General features: G+C 36.8%; 1 protein-coding gene across 2 annotated transcripts in view; it reads left to right on the forward strand.

The window, feature by feature from the left end:
• The window catches only part of LOC131077079 (protease Do-like 2, chloroplastic), a 206,490-nt gene that overhangs the window by 119,752 nt on the left and 67,897 nt on the right, over window positions 1–18,841 (forward strand). For both annotated transcript variants that reach the window (XM_058014496.2, XM_058014497.2), the window contains exon 11: window positions 16,352–16,451. In XM_058014496.2, the coding sequence (XP_057870479.2) occupies window positions 16,352–16,451 (100 nt within the window). The remainder of the gene's footprint in view (window positions 1–16,351; window positions 16,452–18,841) is intronic.

The following is an 18,841-nucleotide window of genomic DNA, read 5'->3' on the forward strand; positions in this document are numbered from 1 at the left end:
AAATCTAAGGTAGATGTAGAGCCTTTCATCCTTGGATGACTTAATCTTTTTGAATGTCTTGATGAAGTGTAAGTTCTTATTCTTTGTTCTATTCATCCTTGGATTCCATCATGAAGTGTAAATGTTGTCCTTCCATCATCTTTCCAATTGGTTCGCTTGTTTCATCTTCACTTTTTTTTGGACTCCATTCTTGAGTTGACTTCAAAACTACCGGAAAATATGAAAAATTTCCAAGTTAAATGAAATAAGCTTGATGTTATCTTGACAAATTCGGAAAGAATAACTCTGATTTTCTGATTAAACTTTGAAAATCAGACTTAGAATCAGGCTGAGTATGGTATGAGAAACAAAAATTAGAGCTAAATGGATTTAGAATTTATGAAATTTATATCTAATTTTGAACTTAGAACTGAAACCAGGTCTAGGAATGCTTTGAAAACTTGAAATCAGACTCAGACATTATGAACATCTTGAAATTTAGTCTGATTTGAACAAAATCAGATCCTTTGATCATTCTGGAAACATAAAATCAAACTCAGACATTTTCCAGAATTTATAATCAAACATAGAAACTTTAAAATTAGGTCTGACCAGTACTTTACAAATATGCTGGAAATTTCAAATCAGACGCAAAGTATACTTGGAAATCATGGAATATGGTCTGATTTAAACTCTGTAAAGTGAATATCCAATTAAGATGGGGCCTGAAAATCAAAATCAGACCTAATACAAACCTCAAAAATCGAAAATAGACTAAGAATATACTTGGAAATCACAAAATCTGGTCTGATTTGACTTCAAAACTTAAAATCAAACATGAAATGACCTACGTTACCCCGAGTTTTTGGGACAGGGATGGTAGGGGACGACAGGACTAGTTTCTGGGATAGCAATTTTTTTTGCCAAATTTGGGGATTGGGGGGGGACGGCTATATAAAATATAGGGAAAATTTAAAATATATAGGAAAATTCTAAATGTTCATATGAAAACATGGATAAAGCATGCATATATACATTATATTCATATGAAAACATGGATATAGCATGTGTATGATACTATGAAAACATTTTAGAATGTAAATTCTGAACATACAACATTATTGATACTCAATATGCAATTATGCATTCATAATTCATAATTTCAATTCATTCACATTGTCAATATGCATATCATAATAGATATTAAAGAAATAACATACAAAATGTCAAAATGCCCAAAGGCTACATTGCTGCCATATAGTTTCATTGTCAATTACCAGATGAAAATCAAAATAGTACTAAGTAAAAGTTGTAAAACTAAATAAAAAAAAACCAAAGTATAATGCTGCCCCTAAACGACATCTCCTAACATTGCATCAAAATCAGAGTCCTCTAAGTCTCTGCCACTGTCATGGTCTACGTCCACCTCATCCAATGGAATCCTAACCAATCCTTGTGGTGTCTCCTCCTCATCAACCTAGGCCACATCTTCGGAATCAACATCCCATCGCAAAGCTGGAGTATATCGATACTCTGGAGTCTAACGATTCTGAAGTCGAAGAGCACTATGCACGGCCACTAGCTTCTCCGCTCGTTTAGAGGTAAGTCTATTCCTTTTGATAGAGGGGATAAAGGCATATATGGACCAATTCCTCTCTGCAGTAGAGGAACTAGCAACCTGTGAAAGTAGACGAGTGGCAAGCAAGTTCAATTGTGGTGTATCCCTCCCATGCCATGTCCACCATCCAATAGGATCTTTTTGGGTTAATATGGCTATGTCCAACCTAGCCTGTGGTTTACTCAATGTAGAACCACAAAGATTTGTGAAGTCAAGGAATTGTGCACAAAGTATGGAAGCCTACTCCTCTGTATATATCTTATCAGTGGCCCATGTGAACCCATCTAAAACTTAATTGTCATCACATAGAAGCATACCATTTGGGATTCAATGCATAGGCTGCCATATGAGGCGGGGTGTTCATTATGTTCCAACTCCGTGTCACAATGGACCTAATATGGTGCTCATAGAACCCCAAAGTAGAATCCTTAGCCAAAATTGTTTGCTTAATCTTCCCAAGCATACTGTTAAATGTCTCATATATCTCCCCAAGACTAGGACAATCTATATCAGTAGATCTGATGACATCTACAATAGGTGAGATGATAGAGCAAACATATCTGCAAGTGCAAAGTTCGAAATATTAAAACCAAAATATGAAAATCAGCAATCTAATGTTTAATTTTTAAAACAATTAGCAATTTAATAATAAAATCAGCGATGTCTTACCTCACAGTGGACCACCAATTGTCATCAAGGATCTTTTGTTTGGTAGATTTTCTTTCAGTAGATTTTGATTCCCGCCATCTAGTCCACTCAGGATTCACCACCACCAACTGTAGAGGATCATGCACCTCAAGCATCCTCTCCAACAAGATGAAGTAACTAGCATACCTACATTCATTAAAATAATAAAAAAATTAAGTGGCATATCCATATTTTATTCAATGAGAATTAAAATAAAAAATTGGAAGCTTGATATGAAATTAAGTGGCATTAGCATACCTTTGTTTCAACGGGTTTGAGGAATTCCTTCTTTGAAAATGATCTAAAGAGAGCAAGTGAGGTGTGGTGGTTGCAAATGAACATTTGAATGTCTCTAACTTCTGCCACCACTTGCTTCACCCAATCTATTTTTCCCCTGTCTTTCAATGCATGAACACAACATGGGGTGCAAAAGATGTGCTTGTAAGCACCCTCCACCATCAAACCTGCTGATTTGCACACACGTGCTGAATCAGTGATCACCTGTACAACATTAGCTGCCCCAACCTCCTCTATGGCATCTCTCAAAATGCTAAATTGGAACTCTGCATCCTTACGCTTCCCTGAACAATCCACAACTATCAGAAAATAAGAACCAGCAGGGCATGTGACAATGATATTGATGAGTGGCCGATGTCTAACATCAGTTCACCCATCCATCACAATAGAGCAACCAGTCCTCATCCAAGTTCGTTTTATATCCTCCATTAACACATTAACATTGGAATAATCTTTGTCTAAGATAGTAGTTTGTAGCTTATGATCTCCAGGGGTGTGGCTGTGGGACCGAAATTGGCTATATCCATGAACATTTATTTGAAGTAAGAGGAATGTGCCATATGAAATGGGATGACATTAGCAAAAAAAAATCTACCTACAGATGACTCTAAAGCTTCATGTCCTTTTACATTAAACAAAGCTTCTACTGACCCTCCCTTCTGACTACCCATATTCCTCTTTCTTCTTGTCTCAATGTGACTACTACCAATAGTGGATGTCGTAGGCCCAGATGTTTGTGCATATGTAAAAGAAGGTGTTAGGACTGCACCACCTTGTTTCCCCATTTCTGCCTCCATATGCAATCTATGACACTCTATCCTCTCCTCATCTTTTAAATCTAGACAAGCTGTGACCCCATGGCTTGGAAGACCCAAATAGTGAGATTTTACCCTTGTGTAGCTGCCCTTAAAATCTTTCAAACAAACATGACAATCCCACACCCTACTCCCTCCAAAAGATTTTTTCCCTTCACCCCTAAGCCTGGGTGTAACATATTGGAAAAGAGGTTTGTTTTTATTAAAAGGGCCCTTTGCATATGTTTCCATAATTTTTGAAGGGCATTTAAATATGCTAGGTTGATGCCCACTACTTCTACTTCTCTCAGCACTTCCACTTGTATTTCCACGAACCACTTCCACTTCATTGTCACTACTACTGTCACCCCCACTGCTGCTCATTGTTTTTGATTTTGAATCTTTGAATGAATTCATAAAAAAAATAAAAATCAAACATTTCTCTCATAATATATCAGATGCTAAAAGATTCATTAAGCATAAAATTAAAATACTATAGTACTGGTAGCAATATATGCCCTAAAGGCTAGAAATTTAAAAACTAGATTCTCAGAAATTAGTAATTAGTAATTACATAATGAATCATGATAAAATCTGAGAATCTAGTTTTTTAATACCTAGCCTCTACATCATGTATTTTAAATTTTTTAAGTTTTATTAAAACTTAAAACTATAAATTAAAATAAGAAATTTTAAGTCTTTATCCACTGTGGGGATGACAATGGTGAATGGACACAAAAGCCTTAAAAAAGAGAATCACATACCTTGAACAATTTGAAGCCAAACGTTTCAGCAGCCTGAAGAGTGAAGACCAAACAAATTTGAAATTTGCTTAACCCTAGGCGATGCAAAGTGCAAATACAATAGGTGAAATCTGCTCTGCAACAACCAATTGATCCCTTTCTCCCTCAATCGTTGGTCTTTGCCCTGAAAATTGCTGGTAGCGATATGATATTGCCCTTCACCGAATGTCTTTTCCCGTTTCCGTCGAAAAAAAAAAATCGCTGCAAGAGAGCGATGAAAATGATAAACTCATAAGTTTATAACTTATAAGTTATATCATATATAATATAATCATATGCAATATATATCATATGTGATTATATCGTATTGTATAACTATTAACTTGTGAATTAAAATTTTATTATTTTTTATTTATAATTTTAATTTATTATTTATTAATTTTATCTTTTAGATGTTTGATATGAAACATAGATATTAAAATTTAAAAATGTTAACATGTAATATTTAATAATAAGTTAATAACAATTTGAATTAATAATTTATTAATTTAACATTAGCTTATATGTAAATTTTAATATTATTATATTCATAATTTGTTATTCATATTATTAATTTGTTGTATTAACATTAACTTATATTATAATATTAATAAATTAATAGTTTATTAATTTGAAATCGTTGTTGGACCATGTTAGAAAATTAAAAAAGAAAATTGAAAATATTTAAATATGACTTTTTTATTTTTTAAAATATTTTTTATTAGTCTTAGCTGTGGGGAATGTACGGATTGGGGACGTCCTAGCCGTCCCCGGGACGTACGTGTTGAAATATAGCTATGTCGAATCCCTAGCGTAATTAATTTTAATGTGGCCCTTGCCCTTAAAATTAATTGTATTGATATGATTGATTAATGTTTAGGGCTGAGCCCCAATTTGGATAGCTTGTAATTGGGCTGGGCCCAAATAGATAACAATGTAACTTGTGAATGTTAAAGGCAGGCCCTATTTGGGCACTCAACTTATGTAGCTTATAATAGTTATGGGGCAAGACCTATTCATTGTGTAACTTGTATTTAACCTAGACCTATTCTTCTTGGCGGGAATGTTGACAAGGTCGACCCAAGGCAATTTGGAGGGCTAGTGTCACATATATATGTAATGTAAACTTCATTATTCCAACACACATTCAGCAAACACATTCCTATCTGCCATAAGCGAATTGCTTCAGCGATCAGCAAAGTATGATTAGAGATTAGCGAACATCAAGCATAAGATCTATCACACTCATATGCATCTGATCTTTGCACCTGCGAATCACCCTAGGACAGTGAACACTTGCAAAGTCAGCAAATTGAGGTTCTTCTATCAGCGAGTTCATCTAAAGGAGAGCGACTTTATGTTACTGCTGGAAGCATCATCTCAAGGCTGAGAGAAGACATTTCTGGGCTATCGAACCTGAATCAGGTTGGGTGAATATCATTCTAAGTCTGCTGAAGTTGTTCCCAGGCTGCTGAACCTGCTATATTGTCAAATACCTGTGCTTGTTGCGCGATCCCTCTCAAGGACAAGCAAACCTCAACTAGGATCACTGAATCATAGGCGGGGCGTCATTATCAAGTTTGGATATTTGATTTGCATTATATTAGATAAGTTATGTGTTGTGCCCTAGCTGGGTGAAGATGTATTAAGCTACAGCGAATAATCTAATCAGATCTGCATTTATTGTTGTTGGGTTTTCCCTCCAAGAGGGAGGTTTTCCCAGGGTATCACTGTGTTATGCGTCTCTCTTGTGTTTTCTGTTATTTGCCTATCAATCTGATTGCTAAGATTAACATAAAATCAACAGTACGGACGTCCCCCACAGCTAGGGCAAATGTCCCCCCGTTTCGGGGACGTCCCCTCTAAATTCTGGCAATTTGGGGACGGGGGGGAACGTCCCTTGGCTGTCCCCAAGTCCTCGAAACGTCCCTGGGACTGGGATGAGGGTTTTCAGGCTGGGGACGTGTCCCCGACTTACATAGGAAATAACCCTAATTTCACAAACCAAGGTCTGATTTTTAAGGATTTTTTCCCCTTATGACTAAAGGAAATACAAGAAGCAGTCCTGTATCATGGATATAACTTAAAAATTTGGAGAAATTTGATAGAAAAGAAGAAATTTGGAATCCACGATGTCATAATTATGTCCTAGAAGCACTTCACCTGCAATAAACGGAAGAAGATCTCTTGATGAATGCCTTGGATTCCTCTTGAAACCTACAATAAAACTCCTAAATTGCCTAAGAAGAAACTTGGAGAGACTAAGAAAGTTCGAAATCCTAGAAAGAAGTGTGAATAATGAAAGGCCAAGGCCTATACTTATAGGAGATTGGAATTCCTTCTTTGAATTGTTTTTTTGTTTTTTTGAATTTTTGAAGGATAATGAATGAGGACACAATTAGGCTTCCAATTTGAATTTTCCTTGTTTTTTTGTTTTTTTGTGTTTTAAGACTTATTGGCAATTCTTTTTTTCCCTCTTGGAAGCTTCGCTTGTAGAAACCTTTTTGCTTTACTTGCTTTTCAATTTAGCCAAGTTCAAACTCTTTCCTTTCATGAGTTGGGCAAATTTCTCCTTGTACTCAACTTTATTTTTGAATTTTCTTTTTTTTAACCATTTTGAACATTTTTGCCTAGGTGGACTTTTCTTATTCTCAAGGAATTTTGCCATGGAAACAATAAATTTTTCTAAGGAAATTTAGAAATTTTTCCAAGGAAAATTTAGGAATTTTTGTAAGGAAAATTTAAGATTTTTTCCAAGGAATTTAGGAATTTTTCTTTTCGATCAATGTTCTAGACTTAGTCAATTTCTTGTGATCTTCAATCAGCTTTTGAGAAATTATCCTTTGGATTTGAAAGTTATTTCATACTTGGTGCATTCTGGATGAATTCCGTTGACTTGACTGTTTTCTTGAACCTGAAACAATCCAAGACCTCAACTTTCCAAAAAAGCAACTTTCCAAAAAAGCAACTTTCTATTTTTAGAAAAAAGAAGGCCGAAAACGCAAGTTCCCAATTGGCCCCAAAATGCCAAAAACAAAACTTTCTAAATTTATGAAAAAGCGAAAAGCAAAATTTCCTTAAAAAAGCAAGTTCTCAGAATTGACCCTGGGAAATTGCGATTTTACTCCTTTGGCCTATTTGAGATCATCTGTAGCATTAGAACATCCATTTGACCATAGCTTCATTTTTTTGACTCTTAGGACGACTCCAAATTTCAAAAAACTTCACTCATTTGCAGAGGTGAGAGATTGAAGACAAAACCCTAACCTAAAAAGCAAAAAAAAGGGGGGGCCCCCATTTGCAATGGGGCGATGTGTGAAAACGTCACAACAGGACCTTGGGCAGCCATTTTACATGTCATTGGTGAAAGCTTGACAAATTACAATGAATAGGATATTGGTATACTTCAAACAAAAGCATGAGGCATTTTGATGCGTATCGTATCCCCAGGAGAGTCACCAAAAACTATTGGGTGAAAATTTTGTAAACTCGGGGAAGTGTACAAAATGTGGGTTTCACCACAGTACGCGAGACAATATCTCTCAGAAGGCAAGATATAGTCCCTCCTACTTGTAAGGGAAGGCTACCCCTTTCTACTACAAATTGATTTAATATTATTCTACTTGCTAACTCTACACTAATCCAGAATGATACAATTACTTTACTCTCTTTTTTAAGAGTAAGTATTTAACCAATTCTCTATTTAGAATGGATTTATTTTTCTAAGACTAAAGACAATCCTTATTTGTAGTAACTCAAAAATCTATACTAATTGGAAGCAAAGTGTCCATAAGAGTACAAAGCCTCCCGTTGCTCCCTTTTTCTGAAAATAACTTTGGGATGAGAAAGTAATACTAAAGCTCAAAGTCTTCTTTTTCTCACTATCCTATCAACCTTTACAAATAGATGGCTCTTTGTTACAATAAACTTTCAAGTACAACCAAGCAGAATTCAGCAAGAAGCTCATGAAAACTAAAAAGACTTTCCACGACTTCCTATAAAGCTCTAGAAACAAAGATGAAATATGTGTAGCTCAAAGACTTCAGCATACAATTCACCTTAAATGCACAAATGTAGAAAGTAAAAGTAGCACAAAGACTGCAAGTTATCTCTTTGCTTGAGCATGAAACATTAACTTCAAACGTGATAAGTAGCTCAAAGACTACAAGATCAAGTTTGACAATATAATATTAATACTAAAAACAATAAGCAGCTCAAAGACTACAAGATTGGGTTTAAATCTCTTTTAGATAACACCACGATACTCACAATCAACTCCGAATAATGTCGTCACATTACAACTTGCTTAAACACAAAGATTGAAAGCAACTTGTCTCTTTTATTGATTGCAATTTGATTTACATCTAAAAACAAAGTTTTAGAGTGATTCCTAAACTGGCAGAGTTTTGTTACATTGCCCAAAAGATGGAAAAAGGATCCCTATTACAATGAAAACCGTCATATATAGAGAGGAGGGGTGCAACATGAAACTAGGAAAAATACAACTAATTAAGTCAAAATTAGAGACCTATTGGACTTAGGACACATGCAGTCCTACATGTGTACAAGTGCATACATAGAATGACACCTGAGATGTCAATTGAGATTACAAAATGCCACTGCACTAGAGACACATCTTTATTATGATCATCCTTTTTATTGTTGCCATGTAGCTCGTATTTCAAAATCATTTGGTGTTCCTGATGTTTTACATCAGTGAGGATGGTGGGAAAACTGGATTGTAGTCTTGCTTCTTGAACTTCATTGTCTTTTTCCCTAGAGTTGGTTTTGTCATGTATACAAGGATGGCAGTGTAGCATGGAGTAATTTTAAATACTTGAGAAGAACAATCACCAACCATCTTGACCATTTGAACTGAGTAGGATCATGTATGTGTTGCATTTGGTGCCATTAGGGTTTCCAAAACCCCCATTGTATCATGGTAGATCAAGTGTAAATCGGGTCTACGACCTCGATTTATGTGTGTGAAGTTGGTGTAATTTTGGTTCGTAGATCCGAATTACACTTTTTGGCAAAGTGTGGTTCTTAGGTGTAGTTCGGGTTCATAGCCCTGAATTGCACCTTAGGAAAGTCTAAAAATAGGTGTATGTCAGACCTATAGGTCCGAACTACACTTCCTGGGTGAAAATTAAAACCAGGTGTAGGTCGGACTTATAAGTCTGTCCTACACCTTAAAAAGTAAATCACATTGTAAGGCAGGTTTACAAACCCGCCATACACTTGAGAAGGGAAGAAACTCAAAATAAGGTGTAAGGCTGGTTTGTAAACCCACCATACACAATGCCAACAATAGATGGCGTAAGGCGGGTTTGTAAACCCGCAATACACTTTGGTTATGGCAACAAAGGATTGCAAGGTGCGCGACGGGGTCATAGACTTGCCATGCACCAAGGCATGGCTTTCAGCACATGGCGGGCCTACAGCCCCGCCATGCACCACCCACACAAGGAAAGGCAAGATGGCAAGAGAGGTGGAGTGCGGGTCAGTGATTCTGAAATCCACCAAAGTTTGGTGTAGTTCGGGTTCACAAACTCGAACTCCACCATGGTTGAACGCAGAGGGAAAAGCAAGGAGGTGCAATTCGGGTTCGTAAACCTGATTTGCATTGGGAATGGTGTAATTCGGGTTTATAAACCCAAATTGTCAAGAAACTTCAAATGAAGGTTGTAAGATAGAAAATCACACATGGGATGTGACACAAATTACCTTGAGAGGCATGCATAGAGCATATAAATTTCAAATTGGACCAAATTTTTAGGGGTTACCCCATATTTTCCAAATTGGGGGTAACAGGAGGCAAGGTTGTGAAGATGGAAAATGAAGAGAGGGTAGATGGGGCTGGCTGAAAAAAGGAGAGGGTATGCCATTAAGATCATTATTGGCACCACCACAAGATCCAAGCACCATGATGAGTCTGATAGTGATGGGAGATAGGTAACAAATGCTTGAGTTCATAGAATGGATATTTGAGAACCCCACACACAACATTGTAGCACGTGTTATAGTTTTATTAGGTGAATGACATGACCATGGATATTGGTATTAGTCATTTTTAATCAAAGTTGGAAAACTTGGACTTGCTGCAGACTTGGCAGCCCAAAACTCGGAAAAAACTCAGGAAAGGACTTGGCAAAAAAGAAAACTGTAGTTTTTACTCATAGTTTCAAACTTTAAAATGTATAACAGCAGCATAAGTTATAAATGTTTACAAAATTACAGATAATGATATGTCCAAATGTGAAAAACAACAAACTAAAGACTACATCTTTCTCTTTCCTCTCCTAACATAACTCAATTTCTCAGGCCTTGAACTTGTAGTAGTAGGTGTTGAGGTATCTAAATGATGAGTTGATTCTTCTTCTTCAACATCAAAGTCCTCGTCTTCGTCCTCCTCCATTTCATCGAATGCTGTTGCTTCTACTTCTCCTGCTGCTCCTCTCTCTAATTCTACAATATCTTCTTCAGTAAGGAGGACATCATCACCATCATTTTGTTCATTGATGGTCCAATCACCATATCGATCAATTTCATCCAAGTCAATGGCCTCATGTGAAACACTCTCCACCTTTGTAATGCGAAGGCAAAGGTTGTATCAATTGAAGACAAGATCATTGAGGTGCTTCTGAGTCAACTTATTTCTCTTCTTCTGTGAATGTACTCAAATAAGCTCCAATTCCGTCCACACCCAGAAGCACTACATGGCTGGGACAAAACACGAATGGCTATTTTTTGAAGATTAGATGTGCCAACACCATAATTCTTCAACATAAATCTACAAAAAATCATTTAGAAATATTAGAATTGAGTAAAAAATGTAACAATCAAGTTCCCAATTTTTTTCTTGTAGTACTGAACTAAATTTTTTACCTGGTTGTTGTTTTGCTCCCTTGCCAATTGCTTGTTGTGAAGAGAAGAGTTTCCCCTCTGCACCCTTGCAGATCTTGAACAATGAACATTTCCAAATTCATAAATAAGATAGTCAAACTCAACAATGAACATTTCCACATTCATAAATAAGATATAGTAAATGTCAAATCTCACTTCCAACTCATCAAGAACCTTGTCTCTCAATTTAGGATTAGGTGCCATCTTATCAATGCATGCAACAACACCTGCCATGACCTTCTCATCAGTCCTAAATGAATCTAAGAAGTAGAATTTCGGGTTCAAGAAGTAGGCGAAGACATGTATCAGTTGGTGGAGTTGGTTTGTCCATCTATGATTAATGATGTGCTAGAGGATTTTACATTTTCTTGTATTTCTGCCATAGTAATATGAAATGGCCTCTTTGGCCCTATCCGTAGTCTCATAACTGAAACCCATTGGCATGCCCTCTCCATCCATCATATGAAGAACCCTTACCAAAGGTTTTGTAACCTAAAAAAATGAAAACAAAATTTTAATTAGTACAAAAATTAACTCCTCAAATAAAAAACAGGAATAGATCATCTTGTATAAGGTTTATGTTTGTGTTTGTTACTTACCTTGATCAACTCCTCTCCCCTTTTGTTGAAGTATGCAGACTCCAACCAAGCATCAAACACAAACATTTACCTAAGATGAGGAATGTCACAAAGAATGCTTTGCAATGTGAGGAAGTGGCTAGCAAATCGTGTCACTCTAGGTTGCACAAGGTCCTTGCCATTTGTGTGTTTTCTCACCAAAGAAAGGACCCAAGTATGGTCGTGGTTGAATTTAGTGACATTTTTAGCATCTTCAACCATCCTTTTCACCCATCCAATCTTCTCAATGTCCTCTAACAACAAGTCCAAGCAACGTGCAGCACAAGGACTCCATGTAATTGCAGGATGCCTCTCCATAAGCATTCTATTTGCAACTACATAAGCAGTTGCGTTGTCTGTGATAATTTGGACAACATTCTTGACTCCAGCACCCTAGATCACCCCATCTAATAAATTACACAAAGTTTGAATGTTTTTGATTTCTTGTGGCTATATTTGGGCAATCGAGAGCAGGAAAAACAGATGATGTTAGTGTTCAAATAAACTTCTATTCTTTATTCTTTCTCACAGCAGCTGTCAAATCAGAAATCAGCAGCAGTTATAGCAGCAGACCAGGAGAGATCTATATTCATCCACCTGTAGCAGTGATCAACTATTCATTGAATTTCACTGAATAGTCACCTACAGTAGGGTTTTACAACAAGTGCTATCAATCATTTTAGTGATCTACTGCAGTCGTCTTCATCAAAATATCCAGTCCGATTCCCGATTTCAGTAAATCTTTCCTATTTCTAAGTTGTTATCAGCCCTTAAATAGTAAACATGTGGTGTGTTTTCAGCTAGTAATTGGTTTGAAGATCAACAGAATTAGGGTTTTCATATTCAATTCACCATAATAGATGAATTATTAGAGTTTCAAAACTTCATAAGAGGGATAGTCATGATCAGAATAGAAGCTTCATAGGAACATTGTCTAAAGACAAATGTTAGAAAATCTATTACTAGACCACACTATTTATAATTGTTACTGTTTTTGATGCGATGAGCATATTTTGAGAAGTCTATGTTTAACACCTATTTACAGAGGCTTTTTTAGATGATATTCAACAAGGTCTATTGTTGTTGATTGTTTTCCTTATTTGGTATCAATAAGAGAATTTCATGAGTTGGGGTTTAGTATTTGTGAACAATTATGTGTGATAAGCTTGCTTTACATGCAACCAAGGTATTATTAGCATAGGAGTGTGTGTTAGTGTTTTATTTATTTCTTATGCAATGCATTGTAAACTCTTATAAATAAGTGTTTTGGGTACCGGGTTTATGCATTTAGTATCATTCAATAGGATTGGATATGCCTATTTTTTGTGCAAAATTGTTGTTGAGGACAAAGTGGTAGATCCTACGGGTGATGAAGTCCTACACTTGAAGCAATGTAGGAAGATGAGGAGAGCCTGGTCAATGGATTGTTGTATTGAAAAATGGGAGACCATATAATTTCTCTCAATCTTGGATTCCGAATCAATTTATATATAGACCCATAGATGAAGGAAGAACTATTCATGTCCACATGGAGAATCCAAGGAAAGAGAATGGAATTGGAAAGATGGAACAACTTGTGGTTAAGGATCAAGATGAAAATTGGTGTTCTCACCAAGCTTAACACATTTCAAGTATGACCAGTTTTAAGATGAATAATACTCTAGCACTCATTTGTGACAAAGAAGAAGATTGAATATAAATGTCCTATAACAATAGAAGTGGACCTTAGGATGGGTAAGACATTGCATGTCACTCATGTTGACGTTTTAAGATTTGAGGGATGTTCCATTGGAATAGTGTCAACACAAGAGACCCTAGTGCTTGTAGCTTAGGTTGTTTGGAAGCGGACATATTAAATGCATTCTTAAGTATGCAAGAAAGGTACAAGCAAAGATTAGCATAGGTTGGAGGCTTGAATTATCCTCAAAGTGAACATGAGTGATGGGTATCATCCCTAGTCATAATTTGAAGGAGATGGGGAAGATTTGAATTTGTGTTTATTTTCAAAGTTTGAGCACAATATATTGAAGAAACCCTTATCTTCTTTATTGTGGCAATCCTCAAGGAAGTAGTGTATTAATGAGATTTTTTCATTTCTCAACAGGTTCAATCAGCATGAAAAAAATGTATTACAGAGGAAGATAAGTTGAAGATGTCCTTTGTGGTCTAGATTTGCATCTACATGTTAACCATATGGCTTTCTAGTTGTGTAACTCTCCAAAAACATTCTAGAGGATCATGTTCCACATATTTGAGAAGTCAATAATCAAGAACTTTATTGGTTTCCTTGGTGAATGATTAATTTATGGGTTAGAGATGACAAATCTTTGATCCTCTTGGAGTAATGTGTGCAGTATGCTACTAAATCATGTTAAACCCAAAAAATGTTCTCTCATGGAACCATTTGCGAAGTTACTAGGAGGTATGATATGTTGAAATGGGTTGAAGATGGACTTAGATACAATTAATGTGGTATAGTACATTGATGCCTATGCCACAAGAGGCAGAGACTCAACATCTTTAGGGAAAAAGGAATCTTAGCTTTGATAGGCATTGCTAGATCCTGCTTAAAAGAGCTCAACTACTCTAAGCTGATTGAAGAACTGACCTTGGGAAATTTAGTGCATCTGGTTTTCCTCTAGGAACTGTTGGCAGGGAATTGAATTGTATGACAAAGAGTTTGAAATTACCCCTAGTAGTACCAGTCTCCCCAAATAGAGGACTGTGCCAAGATAGTTGGGCAATAATAAATAGTTCAGTGCAACTTGTCTTTGTGCCTAAAACAACTTACTAGAAGCACAACTTGAGAAGACATGCCCCACTGATTCCTTTCTTACATAGATCGAGTAAAAATTCTGATATACCAACTCTGTAAAATCTTATTTTGACTTCCATATCATGTTGGTGCACTAGTCACTGAGTTTTGTATTTCAAATAAGTCTTTGACATCACACTTCAGGATCACTTAGGCTATGATCCCGTAGAGGAGGGGCTAGATCAAATTTTAGATTGGGTGCTGCTGAGAAAAAACTAGGATCCTTTTCTAAGCAAGGGCTCATGGATTTTTTAAATTATATTCTGCTAAGAAATTCGAAGTGGAAATGAGGAATTTCAGATGAGAAATTATAAAAACTGTATGAAAAGAGACAGCCCGTATTTTTTGAAGAAATTAGAATTAAAAAAAAAATGTCATATGAAAGTTCTTAAAGCTAGTGGAGGAAACTTTCAGCTGTCCAGAGACCCCAATGCAACACCAGCTTAAAAATTGCAGCTACATAGGTGTGACTCCTATGTTAATGGGAAAGATTCATTTTAATTGTGTTGCTGCATTATTTCAATTCCATGGGACTGTCTTCATGGTAGAAATGGGAGCCCAAGCCTTTTCCGGGGCACTGCATCCTTACCCTACATTTTGTTTAAATGTGGAGCAATAGCATATGCATATCTCGGTGGACAATTTACCTTTTGTCACATAATTATAAATGGCCTCCTGATTGCTTCACTTCCAACCTTTTTGATAAGGGACCGATCTTTGAGGCTGTAATTTGTGAAGACAGGTTTCAGGGATGATTTGCCATAGCCTAAGTTACTGGTTCGGATTCGGGCATGTGAACCTGGTTTGTGGTTTCGGGCAAAAATTTTTTTTGCCCTTGGGGTTTGTGGGTCGGGTTCGTCCGTACACACACACACACATATACAAAAAATTTAAAGAAATATACAGAATTATAAAACTAAATACATTTAATAGTATGATACTTTATCATTGATCAATGCCAAATGCCAATTGATAGTTAAGAATTGAATTGGAAGATAGGAAAATGCAAAATGGCAGAAGAAAAACAGCAAAGGGCAGTTGGAATGCCTGGGCCGAACCCTAGGGCGAATTTGAATTTGGACGAACCCAATTCGGGTGCGGGGACCAAAACTGGTGAACCCGGTAACTGAGGTCATAGCCTTAATAAAAACATTCATTCCAAGAGATGTATTTTATAAGATGCCATTATATAAAGGTAAAAGGAAAGTTTGTTCTTTAGGTCAGGACTAAGCCGGACGTCAATTCAGTTTGAGACCTGGCTTGTGGAATCCAATGACAGGATTCCATTCCAGTTATTATATATATTGATGTACCCTAGGTTTCAACTCATGACCAAACTCAAGAATAAACTGAATCTTGTCAATCCAGTTACACCAGGACCCTGCAATTCTATACCTCTTTTGATTTGATGTGCTTTTAAATTTCTATTGATATGATTGGGAATTCGATAATTATTTCATTGTTTTTGTTTAATTAAATTATTTATCTGCCCCAATCTGTGCACAGAGTTACAAATGCCTGAGAAAAATAAATTGCAATATGGAAAACAAGAAAAGCTTAAACCAGTTTTTACTATGTCTCAAATTCAACTTCAAAACACCATGTAGTCTTGGACTTAAGTAAATATTTTTCATTTAGTATTTTAGTTTGTCTTACTTGGAAACATAAAAGCTGTCTACATATTGTAGTACAGCTCATTTTTGCTTATCCTTTATTTGCAAATAAATTTATTCTGGTTACTTAAGCAGAATGTTGGTGCTTATTGAAAAGTTGTATTTATTCATTGCGTTGCCTTGATTTTAATTTCTGTTTATATCTTTTTCTTATCCTAATGGTCTTCTTGACTTTGACTATAGGTGTACAGGTCAGATGATGCTGAGAATATTGGCTATGTGATTCCCACAACCGTTGTTTCACATTTTCTAAATGACTATGAAAAAAACGGAAAGTACACAGGTCAGAGTCTCTTGATGGTCACAATTTGTGTTTGGGTTGGTATATTCTGTCAAGCAAAAGATTTTTGTTACAATTTTTTTTAAAAAGAGCATCTTCACAGTTTGAATTGATTATGTTTTATATTGCAACTGATACTGGTTGGTGGTCTCATTGGAAGCCTCTCCAAACATAGAAAAGGAAAGAGACATGTTTGCTTTGTTACAAACCTCAAGAGTATCAACACCTTTTCTAATGTATTCTGGTTGCAGCCTACATATCTAAATTCACATTAAGGCAGGCAACTCTCCAAAGGAAAAATCAGATTCATCTACGTTATAAGTAGCCATAAAGTGTTTTTGTTAAAATTAAGAAATTCCTGAGTCGAATAGTGTTTTTGCTTTCCTTGTCATGCTGCTGTATCATTTGTGTATCCCTCAATACCGACCCCTTTTGACATAGAGGTCTTAAGAATAAAAGTTCATATGCTGGAAAAACATATGAATCCAGAAGTCCAGAACAATCATAGTAACTGGCACTGCCAAAAATTCTGTTGAATTGTTATCTCCTCATGCATGGGACAAATCCTCACCCTATGATCTGTAAAAAATGCCCAAAACTTCATGGATATTCCATTGAAATTATCATTAATGTAGATTTCTTTAGAAAGCTTCATTGGTCACAAGTTCTATGCTTATTTGAACAACTTTGAAAGCTTTAATTGAAGATATAAGTTCATCAACTATGGCTGATTTCATAACAGCTTTACAATACTTATGCATATGATAACATGCCCACGGATATTCCTGTATCAATTGCACCCTTCAATTTACACTTGAAAACATGTTACTACATCTATGAGAATTCTTAAAATGATCCAGAAAACCACAGCACAAACAAGAACAATTATGTGGGGTTTATTCCCACAAATAGGTGTGAAAGAGGAACAAGAAATATGCTTGTACATGGCTGATCATCCTTAAGTACAGCCACATATTCAGTACTTGTGCAAAGGATTGTTAGCAACCTTGAAAGAAAATAGCATAAACAAGTGAAAGAAACAACATCTCATGAAAGTCAAAACAAGTGATATATCCTAGAGAAATCCAACACAAAAAGATACTTCCAGCAAGAATCCACTGTCAAAAACAGTTGTACAAGCTTGCTCCCTTTGTGAGGGCCTTTAGAACACATATCTAGGATCCTGGCACTTGCAATTAGTGAACTCCACAACTAAGTGTAGTCGAGACATCCAAATAATCGATGGTAATGAATTACAACTACAATATCTAGGATTACAATTGGATTACAGTTAGAAATTCCTCTAATTATCTCACAATTCTGTCTCCTGTAATGATCCCAATTAGACATAAGGTCGGCTAGAGCATTTGTTTGAGTTTTTATTAAATAAATAAAGTTGTATTTTGAAATTAGGAATAAAATGTCTAGGCTGACTTGCTTAGTAGGATAAATTGATTTTTCTCTAACGACTTAATAGGCCGACTCACTTTATGAGATTTGGAACACTCTATTCTACAAACTGACTTAGGAAAGTGAATAAATAAAGGGGATCATTGTGACAAGGAGGCATCATGATTTGAAGGAAATTGCCTGTAGGCATGCATGTTAATTGGGGCACAAACCTTAGGGAACCAATTTGCAGGTGGGATGACATCCTCACCTACACTCTTCATGGTGCAATGCTTTTTGCCATTGTAGTTTGCCTCTAGGAGTCTGCAACTGGGTGCTAGGAGTGGAAGGAAGGCTTTAGGCTGCATCAAGAACCCTAGCATCTGCACTAGTGGTTTAATGTGAACAATAGGGCAATCTACTTGGGTTTTGGAAGCACAAGCTTCAAAATGATGTTTTTCGAGCACGATAAGTTTGAAAATCGTGCTTTCATGCTCGTGGCTTCAGAATCAGAACTTGCATTTTGAAGCTTGTTGTGCCTCCAAACATTCACCCTGGTGCCAGGGTGGGTGGGTGCCTTTGGTGCGCACTGAGGTGGGTGCCAGGGTGGGTGGGTGCTAGGGTGGGTTCCAAGGTGCGCACCATTTTGCGCACCAAGGTGGGTGCAGAGGTGCGTGCCAATGTGGGTGTCAGGGTGGGTGGGTGCTAGGGTGGGTTCCAAGGTGGGTGCCTTTTTTGTGCACCCTGGTGCGCCCCAAAGGTGCGAACCGAGGTGGGTGTCTTTTTTGTGCACCTTGGTGCTCCCCAAAGGTGCGCACCGAGGTGGGTGGGTGCTAGGGTGGGTGCGCACCCACCCTGACCATGGTGGGTGCCTAGGTTCTAGGGTTGGTTTCGAGGTGGGTGCCAGGGTGGGTGGGTGCTAGGGTGGATGCCAAGGTGGGTCGCAGGGTGGGTGCCAAGGTGCTAGGGTGGGTTCCAAGGTGGGTGCCATGGTGGGTGCCAAG

Source organism: Cryptomeria japonica, chromosome 9 (assembly GCF_030272615.1).
Source record: "Cryptomeria japonica chromosome 9, Sugi_1.0, whole genome shotgun sequence".
Lineage (NCBI taxonomy): Eukaryota > Viridiplantae > Streptophyta > Pinopsida > Cupressales > Cupressaceae > Cryptomeria > Cryptomeria japonica.